The sequence below is a fragment of the Zea mays genome, chromosome 4 (assembly GCF_902167145.1).
Source record: "Zea mays cultivar B73 chromosome 4, Zm-B73-REFERENCE-NAM-5.0, whole genome shotgun sequence".
In the NCBI taxonomy this organism is placed as follows: domain Eukaryota; kingdom Viridiplantae; phylum Streptophyta; class Magnoliopsida; order Poales; family Poaceae; genus Zea; species Zea mays.
The window spans coordinates 33,397,987-33,420,278 of NC_050099.1; the positions used below are offsets into that span (position 1 = coordinate 33,397,987).

General features: G+C 47.1%; 1 protein-coding gene across 2 annotated transcripts; it reads right to left on the reverse strand.

The window, feature by feature from the left end:
* Nucleotides 1–8,269: 8,269 nt before the first annotated feature.
* LOC109946013 (AT-hook motif nuclear-localized protein 23) lies at nucleotides 8,270–10,078 on the reverse strand. 2 transcript variants are annotated; one of them, XM_020552512.3, is made up of 2 exons: nucleotides 9,581–10,078; nucleotides 8,270–9,490 (listed from the first exon to the last, which is right to left on the reverse strand). In XM_020552512.3, exon 2 carries the CDS (start codon nucleotides 9,488–9,490, stop codon nucleotides 8,591–8,593), a length of 900 nt encoding a protein of 299 aa, XP_020408101.1. In that variant the 5' UTR covers nucleotides 9,581–10,078; the 3' UTR covers nucleotides 8,270–8,590. The 2 variants fall into 2 exon arrangements, with proteins under 2 accessions (XP_020408101.1, XP_020408100.1); XM_020552511.3 differs by having other exon boundaries at nucleotides 8,270–9,494.
* Between the last annotated feature and the right edge of the window lie 12,214 nt (nucleotides 10,079–22,292).

The window sequence follows — 22,292 nt, forward strand, 5'->3', positions numbered from 1 at the left end:
CTACTTCTAGCTTGGCATTTAAATCATCATTAATACTCTTCAAGCTAGCCACAGTTTCATTGCAAGTAGATAACTCAGAAGTTAGTAATTCGTTTCTCTTTATTTCTAAGGCAAGAGACTTTTGAACACTAACAAACTTGTCATATTCCTCATACAGAATGTCTTCTTGCCTCTCTAGTAGTCTATCTTTCTCATTTAAGGCATCAATCAATTCATTAATTTTATCTACTTTTGATCTATCTAAACCCTTAAATAATTCAGTATAGTTTACTTCATCATCACTAGATTCATCATCGCTTGAAGTAGTATACTTAGGAGTTTCACGAACTCTTACCTTTTTCTCCTTTGCCATGAGGCAGGTGTGGCGTTCGTTGGGGAAGAGAAAGGACTTGTTGAAGGCTGAGGCAGCGAGTCCTTCGTTGTCGGAATCAGAAGATGAGCAGTTCGAGTCCCATTCCTTTCCGATGTGTGCCTCGCCCTTTGCCTTCCTATAGCTCTTTTGCTTCTCTTTCTTCCTGCCCTTTCCTTGTTCCTGGTCACTAGAGTTATCGGGACAATTTGCTATAAAATGACCAGTCTTACCGCACTTGAAGCAGGAGCGCTTTCCCTTTGCCTTGTTCTTGTTTGAGTACTCCTTGCATCCTTTTAATGTGGTCTTGAAACGCTTTATGATTAGGGCCATCTCATCCTCGTTTAGTCCGGCCGCCTCAACTTGTGCCACCTTGCTAGGTAGCGCCTCCCTGCTGCTTGTTGCTTTGAGAGCAACGGTTTGAGGCTCGTAGATGGGCATTGGGCCATTCAATGCCTCATCAACGTATCTTGCTTCCTTGATCATCATACGCCCGCTTACAAATTTCCCAGTATTTCCTCGGGCGTCATCTTTGTGCACCTGGGATTCTCACGAATTGAGTTCACAAGATGAGGATCAAGAACAGTGAAGGACCTGAGCATAAGTCGGATGACGTCGTGGTCCGTCCATCTCGTGCTTCCATAGCTCCTAATTTTGTTGACCAGGGTCTTGAGCCTGTTGTACGTTTGCGTTGGCTCCTCTCCCCTGATCATTGCGAACCTTCTGAGTTCACCTTCCACCAACTCCATCTTGGTGATCATGGTGGCGTCGTTCCCCTCATGAGAAATCTTGAGGGTGTCCCAAATTTGCTTGGCGTTATCCAAGCCGCTCACCTTGTGGTACTCGTCCCTGCACAAGGATGCTAGCAAAACAGTGGTAGCTTGTGCATTTTTATGGATTTTCTCATTAATGAAAACGGGGTTGTCAGTACTATCAAAAAGCATTCCGTTTTCAACAATCTCCCAAATACTTGGATGGAGAGAGAATAGGTGACTACGCATTTTGTGACTCCAAAATGAGTAGTCTTCTCCATCAAAGTGCGAAGGTTTCCCAAGTGGAATTGAAAGTAAATGAGCATTGGAGTTAAACAGAATACGTGAATAATCAAAAGAAAAGTTTGAGTTAACCGGTTTCTTTTTCTTGTCGTCGTCGTCTCTTGGGGAAGAAGAAGACTCGTCGCTATCGTAGTAGACGATTTTCTTGATGCGCCTCTTCTTCTTCCCGTCTCTTTTCTTATGACTTGAGCTAGAGTCCGAGGGCTTATCATCTCTTGGCTCGTTGACGATGGACTCTTTTGTCTTGTCGTTGACCACCATCCCCTTTCCCTTAGGATCCATCTCTTCGGGCGATTAGTCCCTTTTGTGAAGAGAACGACTTTAATACCAATTGAGAACACCTAGAGGGGGGGTGAATAGGTGATCCTGTAAAAATCAAGTACTTGTAGCCACAAAACTTGGTTAAGAGTTAGTGCAATAGGACCAAGTTGCTAAGGACCAAGCTTTTGTGAAACACAATGATTACAAAGTAAGACAACACAAAAGACACGGTGATTTATCCCATGGTTCGGCCAAGTATAACACTTGCCTACTCCACGTTGTGGCATCCCAATGGACGAGGGTTGCACTCAACCCCTTTCAAGTGATCCAATGATCAACTTAAATACCACGGTGTTTTCCTTTCTTATACTTTCTCCCGTTTGCGAGGAATCTCCACAGCTTGGAGCCTCTGACCTTACAATTGATGATCACAAAGAAGCATGGAAGTAAGGGAGGGGAGAGCAACACACACAAGACTCAAAGCAAGAGCACAATCACGCACACAAAGCCACAACTTGAGCTCACAACACAACTCGAGGAGGTCTCTACTCAAATGGGGCTCAAGTCACTATCTTAAAGAATCAAAAGCGCGAGAATGGAGTCTTGGTGCTTAGGAATGATCAAGGAATGCTTGGGTGACTCCTCCATGCGCCAAGGGGTCCCTTTTATAGCCCCAAGGCAGCTAGGAGCCGTTGGAACCCAACAAGGAAGGCAATTCTTGCCTTCTGTCGGGTGGCGCACCGGACAGTCCGGTGCACCATCGGACAACCACTATAGCATGTCTAGTGCAGATCTCCTTCCATTCCTGGCGCAGCCGACCGTTGGATCTTCGGGCTGGACAGTCTGGTGCCACCAGTCGACCGTTGGCTGGGGCCACGCGTCGCGCGCGGATTGCGCGGCCGACCGTTGCGCTGGCGGCCGTTGGCTCACCGGACAGTCCGGTGCACCACCGGACAGTCCGGTGAATTATAGCCGTACGCCGCTGAAGATTTCCCGAGAGTCGTCAGTTCGCCGGAGCTGGCCTGGCGCACCAGACACTGTCCGGTGTACCACCAGACAGTCCGGTGTGCCAGACCGAGCTGAGTCTTGGCTGCTCCAGCCAAGTCGTTTCCTTTTTCTCTTTTCTCTGATTCTAGCACTTATACCAGTATATTAGTACACAAAAACCAATGTACTAAGTCTAAAATCATACCTTCTCGTTGATTTGCACTTCATTCATCATTTGGCAGATAATTACTCACTCAATATGTGTTGAGCACTTAATCACCAAAATATACTAGAAATGGCCCAAGGGCACATTTTCCTTTCAGGGACGTTGTACGAGCATCACGTCTTCATATTGTAGTTAGGGGTACCCCTGATTCAGGGTACCGACATCATGATTTCTTCAGATGTGAGGCTGGATACGAGGCTAGGGCGGATGTGGTGGCCACCACGAGCTGTAAAAAGCTCGTCGTGGACATGCACTACGAGGCGCGAATCTAGGCCATCGTCAGCTATCACGACTCCGTCCTTGGGGAAAAGGTGACCAAGCAGGATGCCCGAACCATGTCCTTGACTAGGGACCAATACTTGCTGGTAAATACAGAACTTTAATATTCATGACAAAATTTGCTTAATTTTATCTTCTGATATGCACTGTACTTGTTTTACTTTGTAGACGATTCCTTATTGGTGCGCCACGCATCCTCAGTGCTGGGAGCATATGATGGATATGTGGTGCTCGCCTGAGTGGGATGAGGCGCACAACGCTAGCCGAGAACGACGTCTGATGATGAAAGGTCCCTCCCACCACCAAGGCAGCCACAACCTCGACAAATATGCAGAAGCATGGGTACGCCCTCTTTTTTATTTAGGTATATAACACTAGACTAAACATGATTTCTAACTATCTCGTTGGTTTTGTTGCAGTCGGCGTCAAATGGTGGCTAGCCTTGCTCCATCTTCTAGGCATATGCTATGGCGCACAAGGGAAAGGTGACGTCCGACGTCACCTACAACCCGGATGACGGGCCCGAGGCATATACCAACACCGCCGTCTATAGCCACCTAAGTGAGTACACTGCCATGGCACAAGAGGTCCATGGGCCAGATTACGATCCGAGGACCGAGGACATCGACAGAGATGTCCTCATGAGGGTCGGAGGAGGCAAGAGGCATGGGCAGTACTGAATTGCCGACCGTGCAATATAATCGACTCTTCGTCCACTCTCACTGTCTCAGGTGCGAGCAAGGACCACGAGCTCGAGCCCAGCCATACGACCTCGGCAGGACAACTCACATCATCGGATACAACAACACCAGGTTAATGCTTTTGTAACTCGTCATTCCTTGAGTTATATACCTTCTCTTTGAGTTATTATAACATTGGGTGAAAAATTACAGGCCCAACTAGAAGAAGAGATGAGGGGATGATAGGAGATGGAGGCGATGATGATGGCGGAGTGGGAGGCCTGCTTGGCAGATCAGCAAAGGATGGCAGAGATGTTCCAATACATGTAGAGCCTTTGCGCCGCACATGGTTTTGCTCCACCACCTCTGTTGTTCCCTCCAGTTGACCCTGCTCAGTTCCATACTAATGTGAGTATCAAAATTGATACTAGTTCTACATTATATATTCATATGGTATAACACATGCAATCTTTTCTTTGTGCAGGGACAATTTGGGCCGGCATCCAACAACCCTCATGGATCGCCCAACCTATCGCCGCACTAGTCCAGCCACCCACCTTGCTGATGTTCTTATAAACTTAGTTGTGAGACATGTTTATGCCATATATTGGATGTTTGTGGACTTGCTTATGTTAGTACTTGTTAGTGTGGTGAACTATTTTGTGGTACTTGTGACTTTGTGATGTATGTGAAGAAACATGTGATCTTTGTGTGCTATGTCGTGTGTTTGATGTATGTGATGATTCTGTGATATCTGTGATGTATATGTGATGATTATGTGATATATATTTTGTTTGTTTGGATGGAATAGCAAAAACAAATAAAAAGGGCTATTCTGGTCACTTTCCCGAGTGTCAAGGTCACAGCACTCGGCAAAGAAGGCACACCTAGACACCGGTAAAGCTTCTTTGCCGAGTGTTGTGGCCTTGGCGCCCGGCAAAATAGCAAGCTTTGTCGAGTGCGTCCTAGTGCACTCGACAAAGGAATTGACAAAGGGGCCCACTGGTGATGACTTTATCGTGTGCTAGCACATTGGGCACTGCCGAGTGCTCTCTAATATGCTCAGCAAAGGAACTGGAAAAGGGACCCACGGGGAGCTCCTTTGCCGAGTGCTAGCACAGTGGACACTCGACAAAGAGGGAGCCTTTGCCGAGTGTCACCGCGGGCACTCGGTAGAGGTTCCGTCTCGCTATCACCTGACGTCGTGACGGCGACATTTCTTTGCCGAGTTCCAAGTGGCACTCGGCAAAGTCTTTGCCGAGTTCTGAGTGGCACTCGACAAGCTCGATAAAATGTACTCGGCAAAGAAGTTGTTACCAATGTACAGTTTACCGAACCTTCTTTGCCGACTGTCACACTCAATAAAACCTTCGCCGAGTGTTTTCCAGGCTTTGTCGAGTGTTTCAGACACTCGGCAAAGAGTTGTTTCCGGTAATGAGGTAAGTATTTATGACTATAATTTTTTTATTTTATAATATCAAAAAATATATTTTTGTGAATCAAATAATATTTTTAATTGTGTGTGCGTGAAGTGGGAGAGCTTCCCTAGTTAGGGGGCGCAGTTGCTAATAAGGGACTGGATAGATGAGAGAGCAGAGTTGTAAAAAATAGGTTTTGCTGATTTAGCATGTTTTGATGAGCCTCATAAATATCTATCTTTAAAAATATATCTCTAAAAGTAGGATTCCTAGAGGCTATAGCTTATGTTGACCATGCTGAATAATTATTTTAGGGCTAGTTTGGGAAGCCTAATTTTTAAAGGGATTTCTATTTTCCCAAGGAAAAATGAACTAATTTCTCTTAAAAAATGAAAATCCCATGAGAAATTATGGTTCCCAAACTAGCCTTAGAAGTGAGATTTAACTATAGATCTTTGGCACTACGTTCGAGGTGGTGAGTTTTATGGACCGTCTTCTATCTTCAACACTGCAGTATGCAATATATATATGATTGTGAAAATAAAATTTGGGCATGCAGACGTTGCAACGTAACTCCCCAACCTAGTTGTTGGAACGTACGAACGAGAAACCAATGCAAGTCGAAGCATATATATCTAGTAGTGACGACCATGCAGGAAAGGAGATATATACACATGCTCTGTGGATGAACTGTAAACCTAATTATATTGTAGGTACACCACATGTCATAGCACACTGTAAGCACTTGCTTTCAATAATTTAGCACAGCATTATTGCCTGTCCACTAATTCGTAGGCACCGGACACACTGCATGCGCACATATATAGAACAGCGGGATGATCTCGATTAGTTCCCAAAATGATCAAGAACTGACGGGACAATTTACTCAATTTTTATTGTTTTTTTGTTAGCTTTCGGTACGCTGAACCTGCACCAGCTAGCTGGAATCATATAACAGTTCTTTGCATAACCCTTTTGACCAGACGTAACAGAACCTGTGCACTACATCTACATGTGCAGCTAATCTAGATAATTATGCAGCAGAGATACTAGCTAGCTAGATAAAAGGCCAATTAAGTATATGTGCATGAAATGACAAGGGAAAAGGACAGATATCATATTGCAGCCCTGTTGCAAAATAATGTTGCGTTGAGAACTAAATGAAAAGCAGGTGTACACAATTCGATCAAACTCGAGGCGACACTATTTTATCCTTCGAGGGGGAACACCTAGCATAAATCAATGCGTCAAATTCATACTATATAGTAGCAGTAGCACACATCGTGCATTTCCCAAGGGCACAGGAGGAAAGGCCAGCTCTCTGTAGTAACAAACCTGATCAGACACGCACAGAAAGGAGGCCATGGAATGAAGGACAGATGTCGGTCATGAAATGACATGAGTCAAGTGAAAGTGAAGCGATGAGAGAGAAAGAGAGCGGAGAGAGAGAGAGACCACAGTGGTCAACTAGTCATGTACCCCATTTGGGATAGGGCAAGATTCCAAAACGGTCATTTCATGGTTTTTCAAAAAAGAATCCGTCGGTTGACTTTCGTCGATGCCTCTGGCAACCATCGGGTATTTGTGCTATGTGAAGTGAGATGGGGTTCAGATTAAAAGATAGGCTGGCACACGTGAATCCACAAAAAAAAACATAATATACACACGTACAAACGTTATATAGTACGGAGTATATATATACCGTGTGCCACATATATATTCTACATATATATATTTTCTCATGCATGGGCCCTAATAATGCCATTATATATTCATTAATCATTGCGCACAGGAAGAAGAAGAACAACGGCAACTGAACGGAGAAATCTAGCTAGCCCTTCACAAATCTCGAACTAGATGCAGCCACTAACAGATTTCTGAGCCGGAATCCTGTCCTCATGCATGTAAGATAGCAAGAAAAAAAAGGCCAATTTGGGAACCCTTGAATTTGATGGAAATTCAACAAAAATAACAACACGGACGAAGGAGGAGCCTGGATTGCAGTGTATTTTTTTTCAGTGATTTCCAATATATTCCAACCCCTACTGTTTGTTTGGATACATTTGTATTCATCTAAATTCATATATGTTAGAGTGGATCACCATTTTTTGAAGCTATGTACTATATACAACTAAAGTGAATAGTTAGTTTATGGTGTTGTTCCCTAAGCTACAATTTGGTTGATAAACAATTATTACTTCGACACATTCTTCAACAATATTGTTTTTACTGTATCTAGTGTTAAATCATTTTTCTTTAGCTAATAATCTAGCCGATGTACCCTACCTTTCCCTTTTGAGCAAGGAAAATAAGCAATGGTCTCACCCAATCCACCGAAAAATAAAAGATGGAGTCAATTCAACATAACGCTTGCATTTGTACTTTATTTCATATATTATTCTCTCAATAGAATTTAGGGGGATTCCCGATCTCTAAGAAAAGATCAACCGATCCCTTCCTCCAATGATGTATCCAGAGTTAACATAATTAATGTGTGGAAAGTTGACAAAGAGAACAAATGAGAAGGATACATATAGCTTCTTGTGCTTTGCGCAGTGTGTGTGAGAAATGCCGTACTTGTAGAATTGCAGAAAGCTGGCAGTAGCTATATAAGATACAATAAAATTCTACACACAAGCAAAATAAATAAACAAAGTAATGTCCAGTATATATATGAAGAGTTATTTGGATCTTTTGCAAGAAAAAAAACATGCGAGCGTACCAATTGCAAACATCAATATAAATTAAAGATATGTAAGCATGAAACCATCAAGTTAATCGACATATGAACCAATAAGGTAGTATTGAACTTTTGATATATGAAAAGAAAATCAAAAGAAACAAACAAGCAAGCAAGCAAAGAGATCAGCACCTAATCTTTGCAAACAAAAGAGGTGTGCAAGCGACAGACAGCACAACGAAGCTTTGGTTTCCCACCACCATAAGAATTTATGTATCCTATAGCATTGTTATGGTAATAAAGTTAGCTTGAACACATTTGACTCTCCGGGACATAAAGAAAAACAAATTTTGATCAATTTATGAGTGCATGTCCTCACAACACATAGTTCAAATTAACCGAGACACTCAACTGATCAAGAATTACCACAATCAAGTCCCATACAGGTTAACATAAAAAAACATCAGAGAGAAATAGAGAGGATCACAACAATGGCGCCAGAAAAGAGAGATCGAGAAGGAATGAAGCGGAGGGCAGATCGAGAGAAAGAGATGCTACTTGGTTGTTGTACACGTAGTAGTCCACGTCCTCGCGCGCGTACGTGCACTTCGCCGGTAGATCGATGGGATCCGTCACGAGAAGGAAGGGGGATCCGTCACGAGAAGGGCGACCTCCCAACACCACCTCCAGGGGCGCCAGCAGGCCAGCCGGCGTGGTCGTCCATCGGCATTGGCGGCATCCCCAAAGGCAGGTTGAAGAAGGGAAGCCCGCCAGCGGCAGCCGCGGCCGCGGGGTCAAACGGCATACCGGCAGGCTGCTGGTCGGTCCCCGCAGGCGGCGGAGGAGGAGCCACCTCGTCGCCCTCCTCGAGCGGCAGCCTCTCGTAGGCGACGTTGCTGAACGACGCGGCGACGACGACGACCGGCCCCGCAGCGATGAGCGCGCCGGCCACGCTGCCACCGACAACCTGGCCCTGCCCCGCGGCCAGGAAGGCGGCGAGGCTGGTGGCCCCCGGGGGCGCGGGCGGCGGCAGGAAGGAGCCGGCGAGGGAGAGGATCTCGAACCGGCCCTGGAGCGTGGCGACCGCCGGCGCCGAGGCCGCCGGGCCCGTCTGGGCCGACTGCGGCTGGCGCAGCGTGACGTTGGCCACGGTCCCGGCCGCCGAGAGAACGCAGACGCCGCGCTGCCTGCGGCGCGCGTAGGCGGTGAGCGCCTCGAAGACGTCGCAGCCGGCGGCGACCTCGAGGATGTGCGCGCGGAGCGCGTTGGCGCTCTCCCTGGTGATGATCACGGGCGGCTTGGGCTTGTTCTTGGACCCCGGCGGGCGGCCGCGCGGGCGGCGCGCGACGACGTCCCCGCCGCCGATGCCCGCGCCTCCGGCGGTGCTGGGCGGACCCCCACCGCCGCCCGATCCCGGCGACAGCGAGTCCTGGCCGTCGTCGGAGCCCCCCGCGGCGCCGCCGCCGTCTTCGTGGTGGAGGTGGAGGGGCAGTAGCTGCTGGTGGTGGTGCTGCTGGTGCAGGTAGGAGCTGGCGCCCAAATCCAGGTCTGCCATCTTTCTAGGGTAGAAGAGCTAATTATAAGTGAGTAAGGAGAGCATAGTAGCAAATAAGCGCAAGTAAAAATAATGGCTACATAACAGTACCGATAATATTAACAATTGGAGAAGAAGCGGCGGCGGTGGTGACGGAAATAGTAGTCGGCGAGGAAGGAGAGGATGGGAGGCGCGCTAGCTCCGACTGCTGAATTTGTTTAGGGTTTGTGTGTGGTGCTTGTTTTCTTGGAGAGTAAAGAATGGTTTCTGGAATCGATGTGGGGAGAGACGAAAAGGGGAGCTGTAGCTGAAGCTCTCGGCTTGATGTTTCCTTTATTTTCTCTCTCTCCTTTGTAGTTTATCCTGCTGCTAACTTTGGTGGTGCTTATTGTATATTTTTGGGAGGGGAAAGCAGCTTGCTGATGGAATGGGTCGGAGAGGAGAAAAGGCAGGCAGGCCAGAGATGGAGGTGCGCAGGATGCTGGACGGGGATAGAACCCAACCCAATGGTAGCAAGAGAGAGAGACGACAGGTGATGGGCGAAGGAGAGAGGAAGTGATAGCAAAAGAAGGCGAGAAAGGGATAGGTTAGTGCTGGTCATTGGAGTTGATGGAAGGAAGAAATATAATACAGGAGCTAGAGTAGAGAGAGACGGGGAGAGAGGAAGAGGAGGTGGGCGATGGGATGGGCAATGACATGTGGGGCATAGCCATCTCTGGGCAATGACATGTATAGAGTGAGACGGGAAGAGAGGAAGAGCAGTAGAGCACCATAAAGCTTAAGGTGCCGTTTGCTAAACGAAATGTAATGTATATTTGAGTAACACCGGTAATAAATTTAAATAGATCAATATTAGTTTCTAGTATGATATGTTATTACGGTTAGACTTAAACAAATATGATTTAATGTTATCTGTTATTATAATTATGTGAACCGAATAGCATCTAACGACGTTGATGCTTATGCACGCAAGTGGGGGATTAGTTTATTGTATTGGGGGGGGGGGGGGGGGGGGGGGGGGGGCAAGTTGGAAATTATTATATTAGAGCTCCAGACCAAAGTCGCGTGCGAGCTGAGACATTGAGACAAATCTTCGGTTTAAGTGGGAGGCATGTGGGACTACTCAATGCCTGCCTTGATCACAGCACAGCACAGCGCAGCACACAGGCGGTACATGTATACATGCATGCATTCCAAAGTGGCACTCCATGGCTAGATCCAGCTTGGAATAGGGCTGGTCTGGTACGGTCTTGGGCTACCCCTCCATGATTTGGTGCCAATTAGAATAGACCATTAAGTTAGGGTTAGGGTTGCCGAGATATGTAGGTCATATCCATATACATGCATGGCTGTTTTCTTGCTGGTTATTTCAGGATGCGGCCAAGCAAACGATACGTGCACTTTGACCAGCACAGTATATATAGTGTGACTGCAGCACTCGCCTCTATACATAACAGGATCTCCAACAGATTCTAATAATTATTATAATCTCAATTCTTAATTTAGAGAAAATTAAAAAAATACTCTCCAACGACAGAACCCTATCAATCATCCCATTTTGCCCGCACACGAAAAGAAGCCAGTCGCCTGCGTAAATCTTCGTAGTCGTTTCACCTCACAATCTTCCTTCCCACGCGAGAATGACAATGGCATCACTACCGGAATCAGCTCCTTTGCCGTGTGTTCTAAACACACGGCAAAGGCTATTTTACACTCGGCAAAGGCTTTGCCGAGTGTAACACTCGGCAAAGAACGCTCGGCGAACTGTACATCGGCAACAGCTTCTTTGCCGAGTACTTTTTGTCGGGCACTCGGCAAAGTCTTTGCCGAGTGCCATTTGGCACTCGGCAAAGAAAAGTCACCGTCACGGCGCCAAGTAACGGTGACGGATCCTTTGCCGAGTGCCTACGGCGACACTCGGCAAAGACTGGTCCAGTGGACCCCACAGCCAGTCCCTGTGCCGAGAGCCCTAGTAGGCACTCGGCAAAGGAGGTTTCTTTGCCGAGTGTCTGGTGGCCTGGCACTCGGCAAAGAACCCTCCAGTGGGCCCCTTTGCCAGTATCTTTGCCGAGTGCCTTGGCAAAAGCACTCGGCAAAAGATGTCTTTGCCGGTTCCCAGGTTTCCTTCTTTGCCGAGTGCCACTGTCAGCACTCGGCAAAGATGTCTTTGCCGGTTCCCAGGTTTCCTTCTTTGCCGAGTGCCATTGTCAGCACTCGGCAAAGATGTCTTTGCCGGTTCCCAGGTTTCCTTCTTTGCCGAGTGCCATGGTCATAGCACTCGGCAAAGCAACCCTTTGCCGAGTGTTACACTCGGCAAAGTGACCAGGATGTCCCTTTTTTATTTGCTTTTGTTGTTCCATCCAAACAAACAAAAGATATATATCATTCACATCACATTATATATCAAGCACATCACAGAATGAACACATTTATCATCAACACCATATATATCACAAAGTCTCACAAAACAGATCACAAGTCTCACTAAAGTCAGGATCATCACAAAACAGATACAAGTCTGCATCATCACTAACATCACCAAGTATCTCACAAGATAAAGTGTAACTAACATCACCAACACTCATAAAGGTAAGTCTGGATCATCACAAAACAAATCATCAACGAGGTGGGCATCTGGACTGGTTCGGCGAAGGGCTGGACGAAGCATGAGGGTTGTTCGACGCCGCCGATTGACCCTGCACAGAGAAGAGATTGTATGTGTGAGAACATATGAATATATATCATGCAGTACTAAAATTTTGATACTCACAGGAGTAGTGAACTCTATAGGGTCAGCTGCAGGGAACAACGGAGGTGGTGGAGCATGACCCTGTGCGGCGCCAAGGCTCTGCATGTACGCGAACATCTCCGCCATCCTCTTCTCTAGCTCCTCACGTTGCCTCCTCTCATCATCTAGCTGAGTCTGTAATATTTCGCCCTAATGTTACGATAATGCAAAGAGAAGATATATAAAAATCAATGAACGATGAATAGATAAGGAATAACCTGGAGTTGCTGGATACGATGCTGTGAGGTGTCCTGCCGAGGTCGTATGGCTGGGCTCGCGCTCGTGCTCCTTGCTCGCACCTGAGAGAGAGTGGGAGTGGAGGACGAGTCGATTGCCCCGTCGGCAATCCAGTACCGCCCATGCCTCTTGCCTCCTCCGACCCTCATGAGGACATCTCCGTCGATGTCCTCGGTCCTCGGATCGTAATCTGGCCCATGGACCTCCTTGGCCATGGCGGTGTACTCACTGAGTCGGCTGTGGATGGCGGGGTTGGTGTACGCCTCGGGCCCGTCATCCGGGTTGTAGGTGACGTCGGACGTCGCCTTCCCCTTGTGGGCCATGGCATATGCCGAGAACGTGGAGCAAGGCGCGCCACCATGTGCCGCCGACTGCGAGAAAACCAACGAGATGGTTAGAAATCATGTCTAATCGAAAGTTACATACCTAAATAAAAAAGAGCGCATACCCATGCTTCCGCGTATTTGCCCAGGCTGCGGCTGCCTTGATGGTGGGAGGGACCTTGCATCAGCAAACGCCGTTCCCGGCTAGCGTTGTGCGCCTCATCCCACTCAGCCGAGCACCACCTCTGCACCATCTGCTCCCAGCACTCAGGATGCGCGGCGCACCAATGAGGAATCATCTAAAAAAATATAAGTACACAGCATATCAGAAGAAAAAAATAAGCATATTTAGTACCAATAATAAAGTTTTGTATTTACCTGCAAGTACTGGTCCGGAGTCAACGACATGGTTCGGGCGTCCTTCTTGTTCACCTTCTCCCCAAGGACGGAGCCGTGGTAAGTGACGATGGCCTGGATGCGCGCCTCGTAGTGCATGTCCACGACGAGCTTCTTACAGCATGTCGTAGACACCACATCCGCCCTGGCCTCGTATCCAGCATCGCACCTGAAGAAATCCTACATACAAAGACGATGTATCCATACATTATTTCAAGAATATGCAACAAATGCGACTTATTAAACAATATAGTGCGAGGAAGACTTACCCACAGCTCTTGCTTCACCCGCTCCGCCTTGTTGTTGAATTGTCTGCCGTCCCGATCTACTGCATCGAGGGCGACGGCGTAGTGGTCGAAGGTGTATGCTGGGCTCGTCACTCCGGCGTACTCGACAAGTCCAGGGAAGTGTTCCCGGCATAGAAGGCCCAGGATGCCATTGGGGTTGCGGCCGTGACCCCCTGCAGTCTCCAAAACCATCCAAGACCTGTCCAAGTGATTAAGATGAAGTATTAGTTTCTATTATTAATTTGAACATATAATATGAAAAGGCAGCAACAATATCTAAAGTTACCTACCTCTCTCCATCGGGTCGTATCAGCGGACGTCTGTCACGAAGTATGGGTCGCTTAGGGAGGCTCGCGGGACCTCACAGGTAGATACTCCTCGAACCTGAGGAGCCAGAACCTGAGACGTCCTGCTGAGCGGCGTCGTCGTCGTCGTCGTCCTGCTGCGCCGCATCGTCGTCGTCCTGCTGTGCCGCATCGACAGCGGCTTGCTGCTCCACCTGCTGCTGTACGGCGTCGTCCTGCTGCGCCTGCTCCTCCGTCCTACGGGTGCTCCTCCTCCCCCTCCCCCCTCCCCCTCCTCGTCCTCGTCCCACCGCCCACCATCTTTGTCCAACAACCTGCAATTAAGGGTAAACAATTAAGCATAGATAAAAAATATGTATTTAGAAACATATGCAAAATAAATGAAATATAGCATTACATCGATTAAAAATAATCTTCATATGTGTCCGGGTTAGCCGGATCATAAGTGTCATCATCACTATCAACCATTTCATAGTCGACGTCATCTGAAGGCGCAATTTCTTCATTGGCATTGCCTTCAAGTATTTCTAAGTCATTCTCATTTTGCACCTCATCATCCTCGTCATCAACAACCATTTCAATATCTACTTCCATTCCGATCGCTTCGGTTAAGTCTATCTCAAATTGCCCTTCGAGCCCATCTTCTTGGAAGATCTCTCCGTCATATGTGTCCGGGTCTAAGTTATAATCTTCATCGTTTGGAACAGGTAATTTAGCGTGCGGTGATACCTTATACACAACATCCCAACCCTTAAGATGTTGTTTCGTTTGGCACGCATATGGAAGATAATACACTTGTGTGGCCTGTTGGGCCACAATATAGACATCGTCTCCTGGTAAGGTGGAATCCTGTCGAATTTCGACTAGCCCAAGATTAGAATGTGTCCGTCTCGTAACTTCAGGGTCAAACCAATGACATTTGAATATCACTGGAGTAAGAGGTTTGGAACCATAAAAATTGAGTTCATATATATATCTTCAATTCTTCCATAATACTCGACCTCGTCAAGCCCGGGCGTATAGACTCCAGAACACGTGGTTTTTCGATTGGGCCGACTTTGGTCGTAGCTTGTTGTGCGAAAACGGTATCCATTGACGTCATACCCAGAAAATTTCCTGACCCTATAGGCAAAGCCATTGGCTACTTGTCTCAACTCGGCACTCATAGACGGCTCTCTTTGGCCCTGCAAGTTCAAACACGCTAGATTGTTATATTATTCGCACGTAAGAGCAACTTCAAATGACAAACTAAGCACGTACCTTACGTTTAAACCAGGAAATGAAATCGGGCAATCCATTTCCCGCACCCTTTCGAAGAAGGGTATCATATTCCTGTGGAGTTGGGTCCCTTGATCGACGCCAGAATTCATGAAGAAATTGCTCCATGTATGGCGTCACCTCTTCAAGGTTGGTCAATACATATAGCATGATATGGCGCCACTCTTCATGTCTCAGGGTCTTGGTGGTCAAACCACTTGCGCTTCCGAGTTGCCCTCGAAAAATGCTGAGGTTCGATTCATTGTCGCCATCATTGTAACGAGGGGGTGGATTATGCACGCTCGGCAGTTTGTCACCATAGTAAGTTGTTGTGAAGTTTGACACCTCCTCCAGTATGTATGCCTCTGCAATGGAAGCCTCGATTTTGCATTTATTTCTACATTTCTTTCGGATAGTCTTTAGACATCTCTCGATTGGATAGCACCAACGTCCCTGCACGGGCCCCCCCCATTCGTGCCTCATACGGGAGATGAATAATCAAATGTTGCATCGGATTGAAGAAGCCGGGTGGAAAGATCTTCTCCAGCTTACATAGTAACACGGGTGCCATCCTTTCCAAGTCTGCAATCATGGTCCGAGCTAACTCTTTTGCACAAAGCTGGCGGAAGAAATAGCTCAACTCTGCAAGCGCTAGCCAGACATGCTCAGGGACATAGCCTCGAACCATCGCCGGAAGAATTCGTTCAATCCATATGTGGAAGTCATGACTCTTCATCCCTAAGACTCGCAGAGTAGATAAGTTCACCCCCCTACTAAGGTTAGCTGCATACCCATCAGGGAACATTAACATCTTGATCCACTCTAGTACTTCCTTCCTCTGGGCCCTGCTCAGGACGAAATCGGCCTTAGGCCTTCTCCATGTCTTACCACCACTAGGCGGCTTCATCTCTTGGTTTGGTCTATCACATAACTCTGCCAGATCCACTCTTGCCTTTACGTTATCCTTTGACTTATCAGGAATCTCCATAATTGTTGCCCAAAGTGCCTCGGCGACATTCTTTTCAGTGTGCATTACGTCAATGTTGTGTGGAAGGAGCAGGTCATCATAATAGGGGAGCCTAGTCAATCCCGACTTATGTGTCCACATATGTTGCTCACCATGTCCCACAAAACCACCTTCTGGGTTGGCCACGAGACCATCTATCTCTTCGCGAACTTCGACACCAGTCATCATTGCAGGTGGGCGGTCTGTCACCACGACACCTTTCGTAAAGTTCTTGATGTCTAGTCGGAATGCATGGTCAGGAGGGAGAAATTGTCGATGTTTATCGAATGACGAATATTTGCCACCCTTCTTCAACCAAATGAACCTAAGAGCTTCCTTGCAAACTGGGCATGGGAACTTACCGTGAACACACCAGGCGCAAAATAGCCCGTACGCCGGAAAGTCATGCATGGCGTACTGGTACCAAACATGCATTTTGAAGTTTGTCTTCGTAGCTCGGTCGTACGTCCATACCCCTTCCTCCCAAGCACGGACCAATTCATCAATCAAAGGCTCCATGTACACGCCCATTTTATTCCCCGGGTGTCCAGGAATTATCAACGACACGAATATGTTCTGTCTTTGAAAGCATACGCCGGGGGGGAGATTGATGGGGATAACGAACACAGGCCAACATGTGTATGGGGCAGCGGTCATTCCATAGGGATTGAACCCATCTGTGGCCAGCGCAACACGAACATTACGAGCCTCTTTAGCTTTCTCATGGTGAATGACATCAAAGTGGGTCCATGCTTCACCATCGGATGCGTGAACCATCTTGTCAGGATTGTATCGTTTGCCTTTTTTGTGCCATGTCATCTGTTTCGCGGATTCCTCTGTCATGTATAGACGCTGGATCCTCGGTATGAACGGAAGGTGGCGTAGGATTGTCACGGGGATGTCGAGCTGCCTCTTCTGTCCATCACCAGAGTCTACCTCCATGAACCTAGACGATTTACACTTCGGACAGTACTTTGCCTCAGTGTGTTCTTTCCTAAATAGGACGCAGCCCTTCGGACAAGCATGTATCTGCTCATACGTCATCTTGAGTGTACGAAGGAGTTTCTGTGCCTCGTACATGCTCTTTGGGAGAACGTGATCCTCCGGAAGCAGGCTGCCAATAACTGTCAACAAACCATCGAAGGCGTCTCGACTCATGCTATACTGCGACTTGAACGCCATTATACGCCCAATGGCATCCAGTTGAGAAACCTTTGTGGAGCCGTGAAGGGGTTTCTGTGCCGCGTCAAACATGTCGTAGAATGCCTTTGCGGTCGCCTCTGGCTCGTCCTCCGTACATCCTTCGGCGAACTGTGCCTCGTGATAGTCGTTCAACATGTCCGCTACCCCGGCATCAGCATCGTTTATCCTCGACGCGTTGTCTCACCACCTCCTCTCTCGTGCGATGCGCTTCACCATGGAAGATCCACCGAGTATAGTCCGGCGTAAATCCATTCTTCCAAATATGTTCTACCATGGCCTTCTTTGGTTTTCTTTTCCGGTTGTCACATTTGCTGCACGGACAAGGGACTAGGCTAGCTCCTTTAGCAGCTTCGCCATATGCCCGTTTCACGAAAGCATCGGTCTTCCTAATCCATTCTGGGGTGACATCATTACGTCGAACGCGGCCCGTGTACATCCACTCACGGTCCTCCATCCTCTAACATATATAACCGAGTATAGTTTAATATAGACATGTAATGCATGTACACTACGTTCGTACCTTCTAATAGGTGATGATAGGTCCTAATCCCACCCGCGGTTGCGTAGATGGAGTTAGTTTCCATGCTCTACTCCGATCCGAGATAAAATTTCGGCAGCACCTACCCACTGTTCTCCGGATACACGTCCTGACAGGGAGAGTGTACTGTCCTGAGAACAACAGGGAGGTGACGTCGAAACTCTATCTCGGACCGGAGTAGAGCATGGAAACTAACACCATCTACGCAACTGCAGGCTGTCCACAAAAACGTGGACAATTCGAAACTGATACATTTGTAGATATGCAAAGATCTGCATATCTACACCGTATCTCTTTCGAACGGGAGACGCCTAACAGGGTTACGTGATCTACGACCATGATGCGGATGTAGAGGTTATACCTAGGGTGGCGGTGGAGTCAGGCTAGTGGGGCTGTGGCGGGTCGGTGCAGTGGCGACGCGAGGCAGACCCGCAGCGGCTAGGAAGACCTCTGCAAAAAAAATAAACAAGTATGTCAACAAAAAAATTCGGCAGCACCTCCCCTGCACGGGGAGGTTTCCAAAACCTGCAAATAAAAGTAACAGCACGATGGCTGACATTCACACATATATCAACGGCACGATGGCCGACAATCACATTTAATCGACATCCATATCCACCATCACACAATCATATCTAATCGGCATACAACTAAAACTAGGACCCCTACACAATCATAAACGTGACGAGACGGCAGTGCACTGCACTACGGGATTATTACGTCGCTGTTAGGGGGAGGTGGAGCGTTGGCATCAGCGACGTCCCGCGCGCACACCGGATGTGAGACACCATTCACGCTTACGCCTCCTCCTCCTCCCCTGTTTTTGTTTGCTTGCTAACCTAATGGCACAGCAGAATTGACGCCCCATCAGCTAGCCTAGCCCCCGGTTGATCGATGGAGTTAGGAGTGTTGTTTGTTTCATCGTCTATCTACTGTCCTCTGAGTGACGGCGACGTCGCCATGCATGCTCTCGGTCCCCCCAAGTTAATTTCTTGTGTAAGCCACTAGGCAACGATGCGGCAGCGTCACGTTTATGGATGGGAAATACGTTACGGTATGTATAAAATGCATGAGAACTCAAGACTCCTAATTCACCACATGCAGTGCACTGCCGTACCGTGTACATAGCGGCGCGACGGCGGGCGACGGCGGGTGGCGCAAGAACGGCGGGCGCGACGGCGGGCTCGACGGCGGGCGCGACGGCGGGCTCCGGCGGGCGACGGCGGCGCTCCGGCGGGCGACGGCGGGTTGGGGGCAGAGAGAAAGAGAGAAAGTGAGAGTGAGAGAGAGACAGCGAGTGCGGGCGCTGTAACGGTATTAAAACGTTCTTTGCCGAGTGCCCGCGATCCGGCACTCGGCAAAGATTTTTTAAAAATTAAAAAATAAACTTTGCCGAGTGCTGGATCTCGGGCACTCGGCAAAGTCTTCTTTGCCGAGTGCTAGATCTCAGACACTCGGCAAAGTCGCCTTTGCCGAGTGCTAGCTGTAGAGCACTCGGCAAAGATGTGTTGTACAGACTTTGCCGAGTGCCGAAGGACAGGCACTCGGCAAAGTTGTCTTTGCCGAGTGTTAACTGGACAGCACTCGGCAAAGTATTTTTTATTTTTTTTATTTTTTGCAACCAAACTTTTTGTGGTGTGTTCCTACACTATGTAGACCTACATGTATCATTTGTGGACAATTTTAACAGAGTTTTCAATCGTTAGTAGATTTAGTTCGTTTATTTGAATTTCTTCGGAAAATTTAGATTTGAACTGTAGGTCACTCGAAACTTGGAAAACCGTGCATGCAAAAATGATATTCATGTTACTTAGCATAAGTTACGACCGATTCCAGGAGCGGACCGGAAACTTCGAGCAACATGCTCACTAAACATGGCCGTGAACGTGCCATACACATGTTTAAAAATTGTATAAAACACAAACAAAGTCAAAAAATCCTGAAACTTGTCCACTTGTCATGATATCATATGTACAGGCTGCGATAAAAATTTTAGAATGTTTGGAGAAAGTTGTGGGACACTATGTGTAGAAACCTAGGAGAACTACATTGAAACTCTATGATTTCATGTGTAGTTCTCCTAGGTTTCTACACATAGTGTCCCACAACTTTCTCCAAACATTCTAAAATTTTTATCGCAGCCTGTACATATGATATCATGACACGTGGACAAGTTTCAGGATTTTTTGACTTTGTTTGTGTTTTATACAATTTTTAAACATGTGTATGGCACGTTCACGGCCATGTTTAGTGAGCATGTTGCTCGAAGTTTCCGGTCCGCTCCTGGAATCGGTCGTAACTTATGCTAAGTAACATGAATATCATTTTTGCATGCACGGTTTTCCAAGTTTCGAGTGACCTACAGTTCAAATCTAAATTTTCCGAAGAAATTCAAATAAACGAACTAAATCTACTAACGATTGAAAACTCTGTTAAAATTGTCCACAAATGATACATGTAGGTCTACATAGTGTAGGAACACACCACAAAAATTTCGAGAGACAAAATAAAAAAATAAAAATATACTTTGCCGAGTGTCCAGAGATGACACTCGGCAAAGCACGCTTTGCCGAGTGCCTACTATGTGACACTCGGTACAGAACCTCTTTGCCGAGAGCCAACGGCTGACACTCGGCAAAGACTAATGGCCGTCAGCTTTGGGACGGCCGCTGACGGCCGTTTGCCGAGAGCCCCCTTTGCCGAGTGTTTGACACTCGGCAAAGTTGTCTTTGCCGAGTGCCGTTCTGTGCCGAGTGTTCAGCTCTCGGCAAAGCACGGTTTGCCGAGTGCCTAACTTTACCGAGTGCGGCACTCGGCAAAGCTTTCTTTGCCGAGTGCCCGACAAAAGGCACTCGGCAAAGAAGCCAACACTCGGCAAAGCCTCGGATTCCGGTAGTGCATTGGCCACAAGCTCCCTCTTTCAGGGAAAATAATTGGTGCAGGCCGTCTGCAAACCAGAATGTTTGCAGCTCCTCACAAAAAGGAGGATGGACCCCACCTGCAGGTTTATCAGGTAACGTTTTAGTTATGTTATTGCTGATGCGGATGGAGCATATCCTCTTTTTTGTGAGAGGCTGCAAACATTCTGGTTTGTAGTCGGGCTGCAGCAATTTTTTTTCTCTTTCGGACACCTAGTGAGATGGATGGAACTCCACTAGCAGCTTGTACGGGTTCGCCACCACGCACGCCACGGGTCGGCCACCCGACCCCCGCCTGCCGCCCCAGCAGCTGCTCGGCAAACGCTGACGGAGCGTCCTTCACGAGGTGGTGCATGGGGGTCCAGGTGAGGCTTGGGGTCCTCGTCGGCCATAAAATCGAACCAGATGCGGCCCCAGCCCACCGGCACGCCGTCGCTGCCGGTCGACATGCCCGCAGGAATCTGATGAATCCCACAACAAAACATATTTCAAAGGATTTTTGGGGAAATTATAAGATGTTTGAACATTATCTTTTTAATTAAGTTTATTATTTTAAGCATATCCCAATTCCCATATTTGGGAGCTATAATTCGAGGAGTTGGAGTTGCTCTAAGGCTATGGCCAACAGACCATGCATATGGTCGTGCAAAACATTATTTTGCACTATAGACTGCATTATGTATAGAGTGGAGTTTGAAATAGGGTATATGATGAGTAACGCTGATGAAGATAGCCTAACTTGACCAAAATGTGCACATATGCCAACCGTGCGCATCCACGGGCCACGGTATAGTCCTCAACTAGTTGTATACATATCTAGTTTGAACATGTTCGAACTGGATATGTATACAGCTAGTTGAGGACTATATTTAACTGACATGATGCACATTCAATGTCATCGATGGACGACGAGAAGTCAAATTATTAGAATGACAACACAAACAATCTAAATCTTTAGCCATACATATATCTCTAGCTAACATATTATATTATTACATGAAGCATGGAAGGGGAACTCTCTTTCTATTGCTGGCATAGTGCTTTAATAAACTCTTGTCTTCAAACTCTCCTATATATACCATCTGTCCATGTACTTACTAAAACCATCATCAAGAATCTTGACGGAGGAGAAGGGCCTTTTTATGGCAAGGTGGAAGTAACAAAAAGAAATATCATTTTGGTGAAATGGGTGAAGATTTGCTCTAAGAAGAGAAAAGGAGGAATGCGTATTAAACAAATTGGAAATTCTAAATATAAGTTTGTTATGCAAATGGTGGAGGAAATTGGAAAGTGATGATGGAGTTTGGCAAAAAAAAAATATTTGGAAGAAATATATTCAAGGGAAAATATCCAATCTATATCACATAGGATCTCTGATTCCCCTATTTGGAAGGACTTGCTAAAGGTAAAACCATTCTATTTGAGAGGAAGGCAAATTATTACAAAAGTTGGTGATAAAATCAAATTTTGGGAGGATGACTGGCTTTCTAATTTCCCTCTATGCTTGACTGAACTAGACTTATAAGACATCTGTGAAGAGAAACATATTATGGTTAAAGATGCGA

What these genes read in the sequence shown, in the direction of transcription:
- LOC109946013 (XM_020552512.3), bottom strand. Translation starts at nt 9,490, where the DNA reads ATGGCAGACCTGGATTTGGGCGCCAGCTCCTACCTGCACCAGCAGCAC.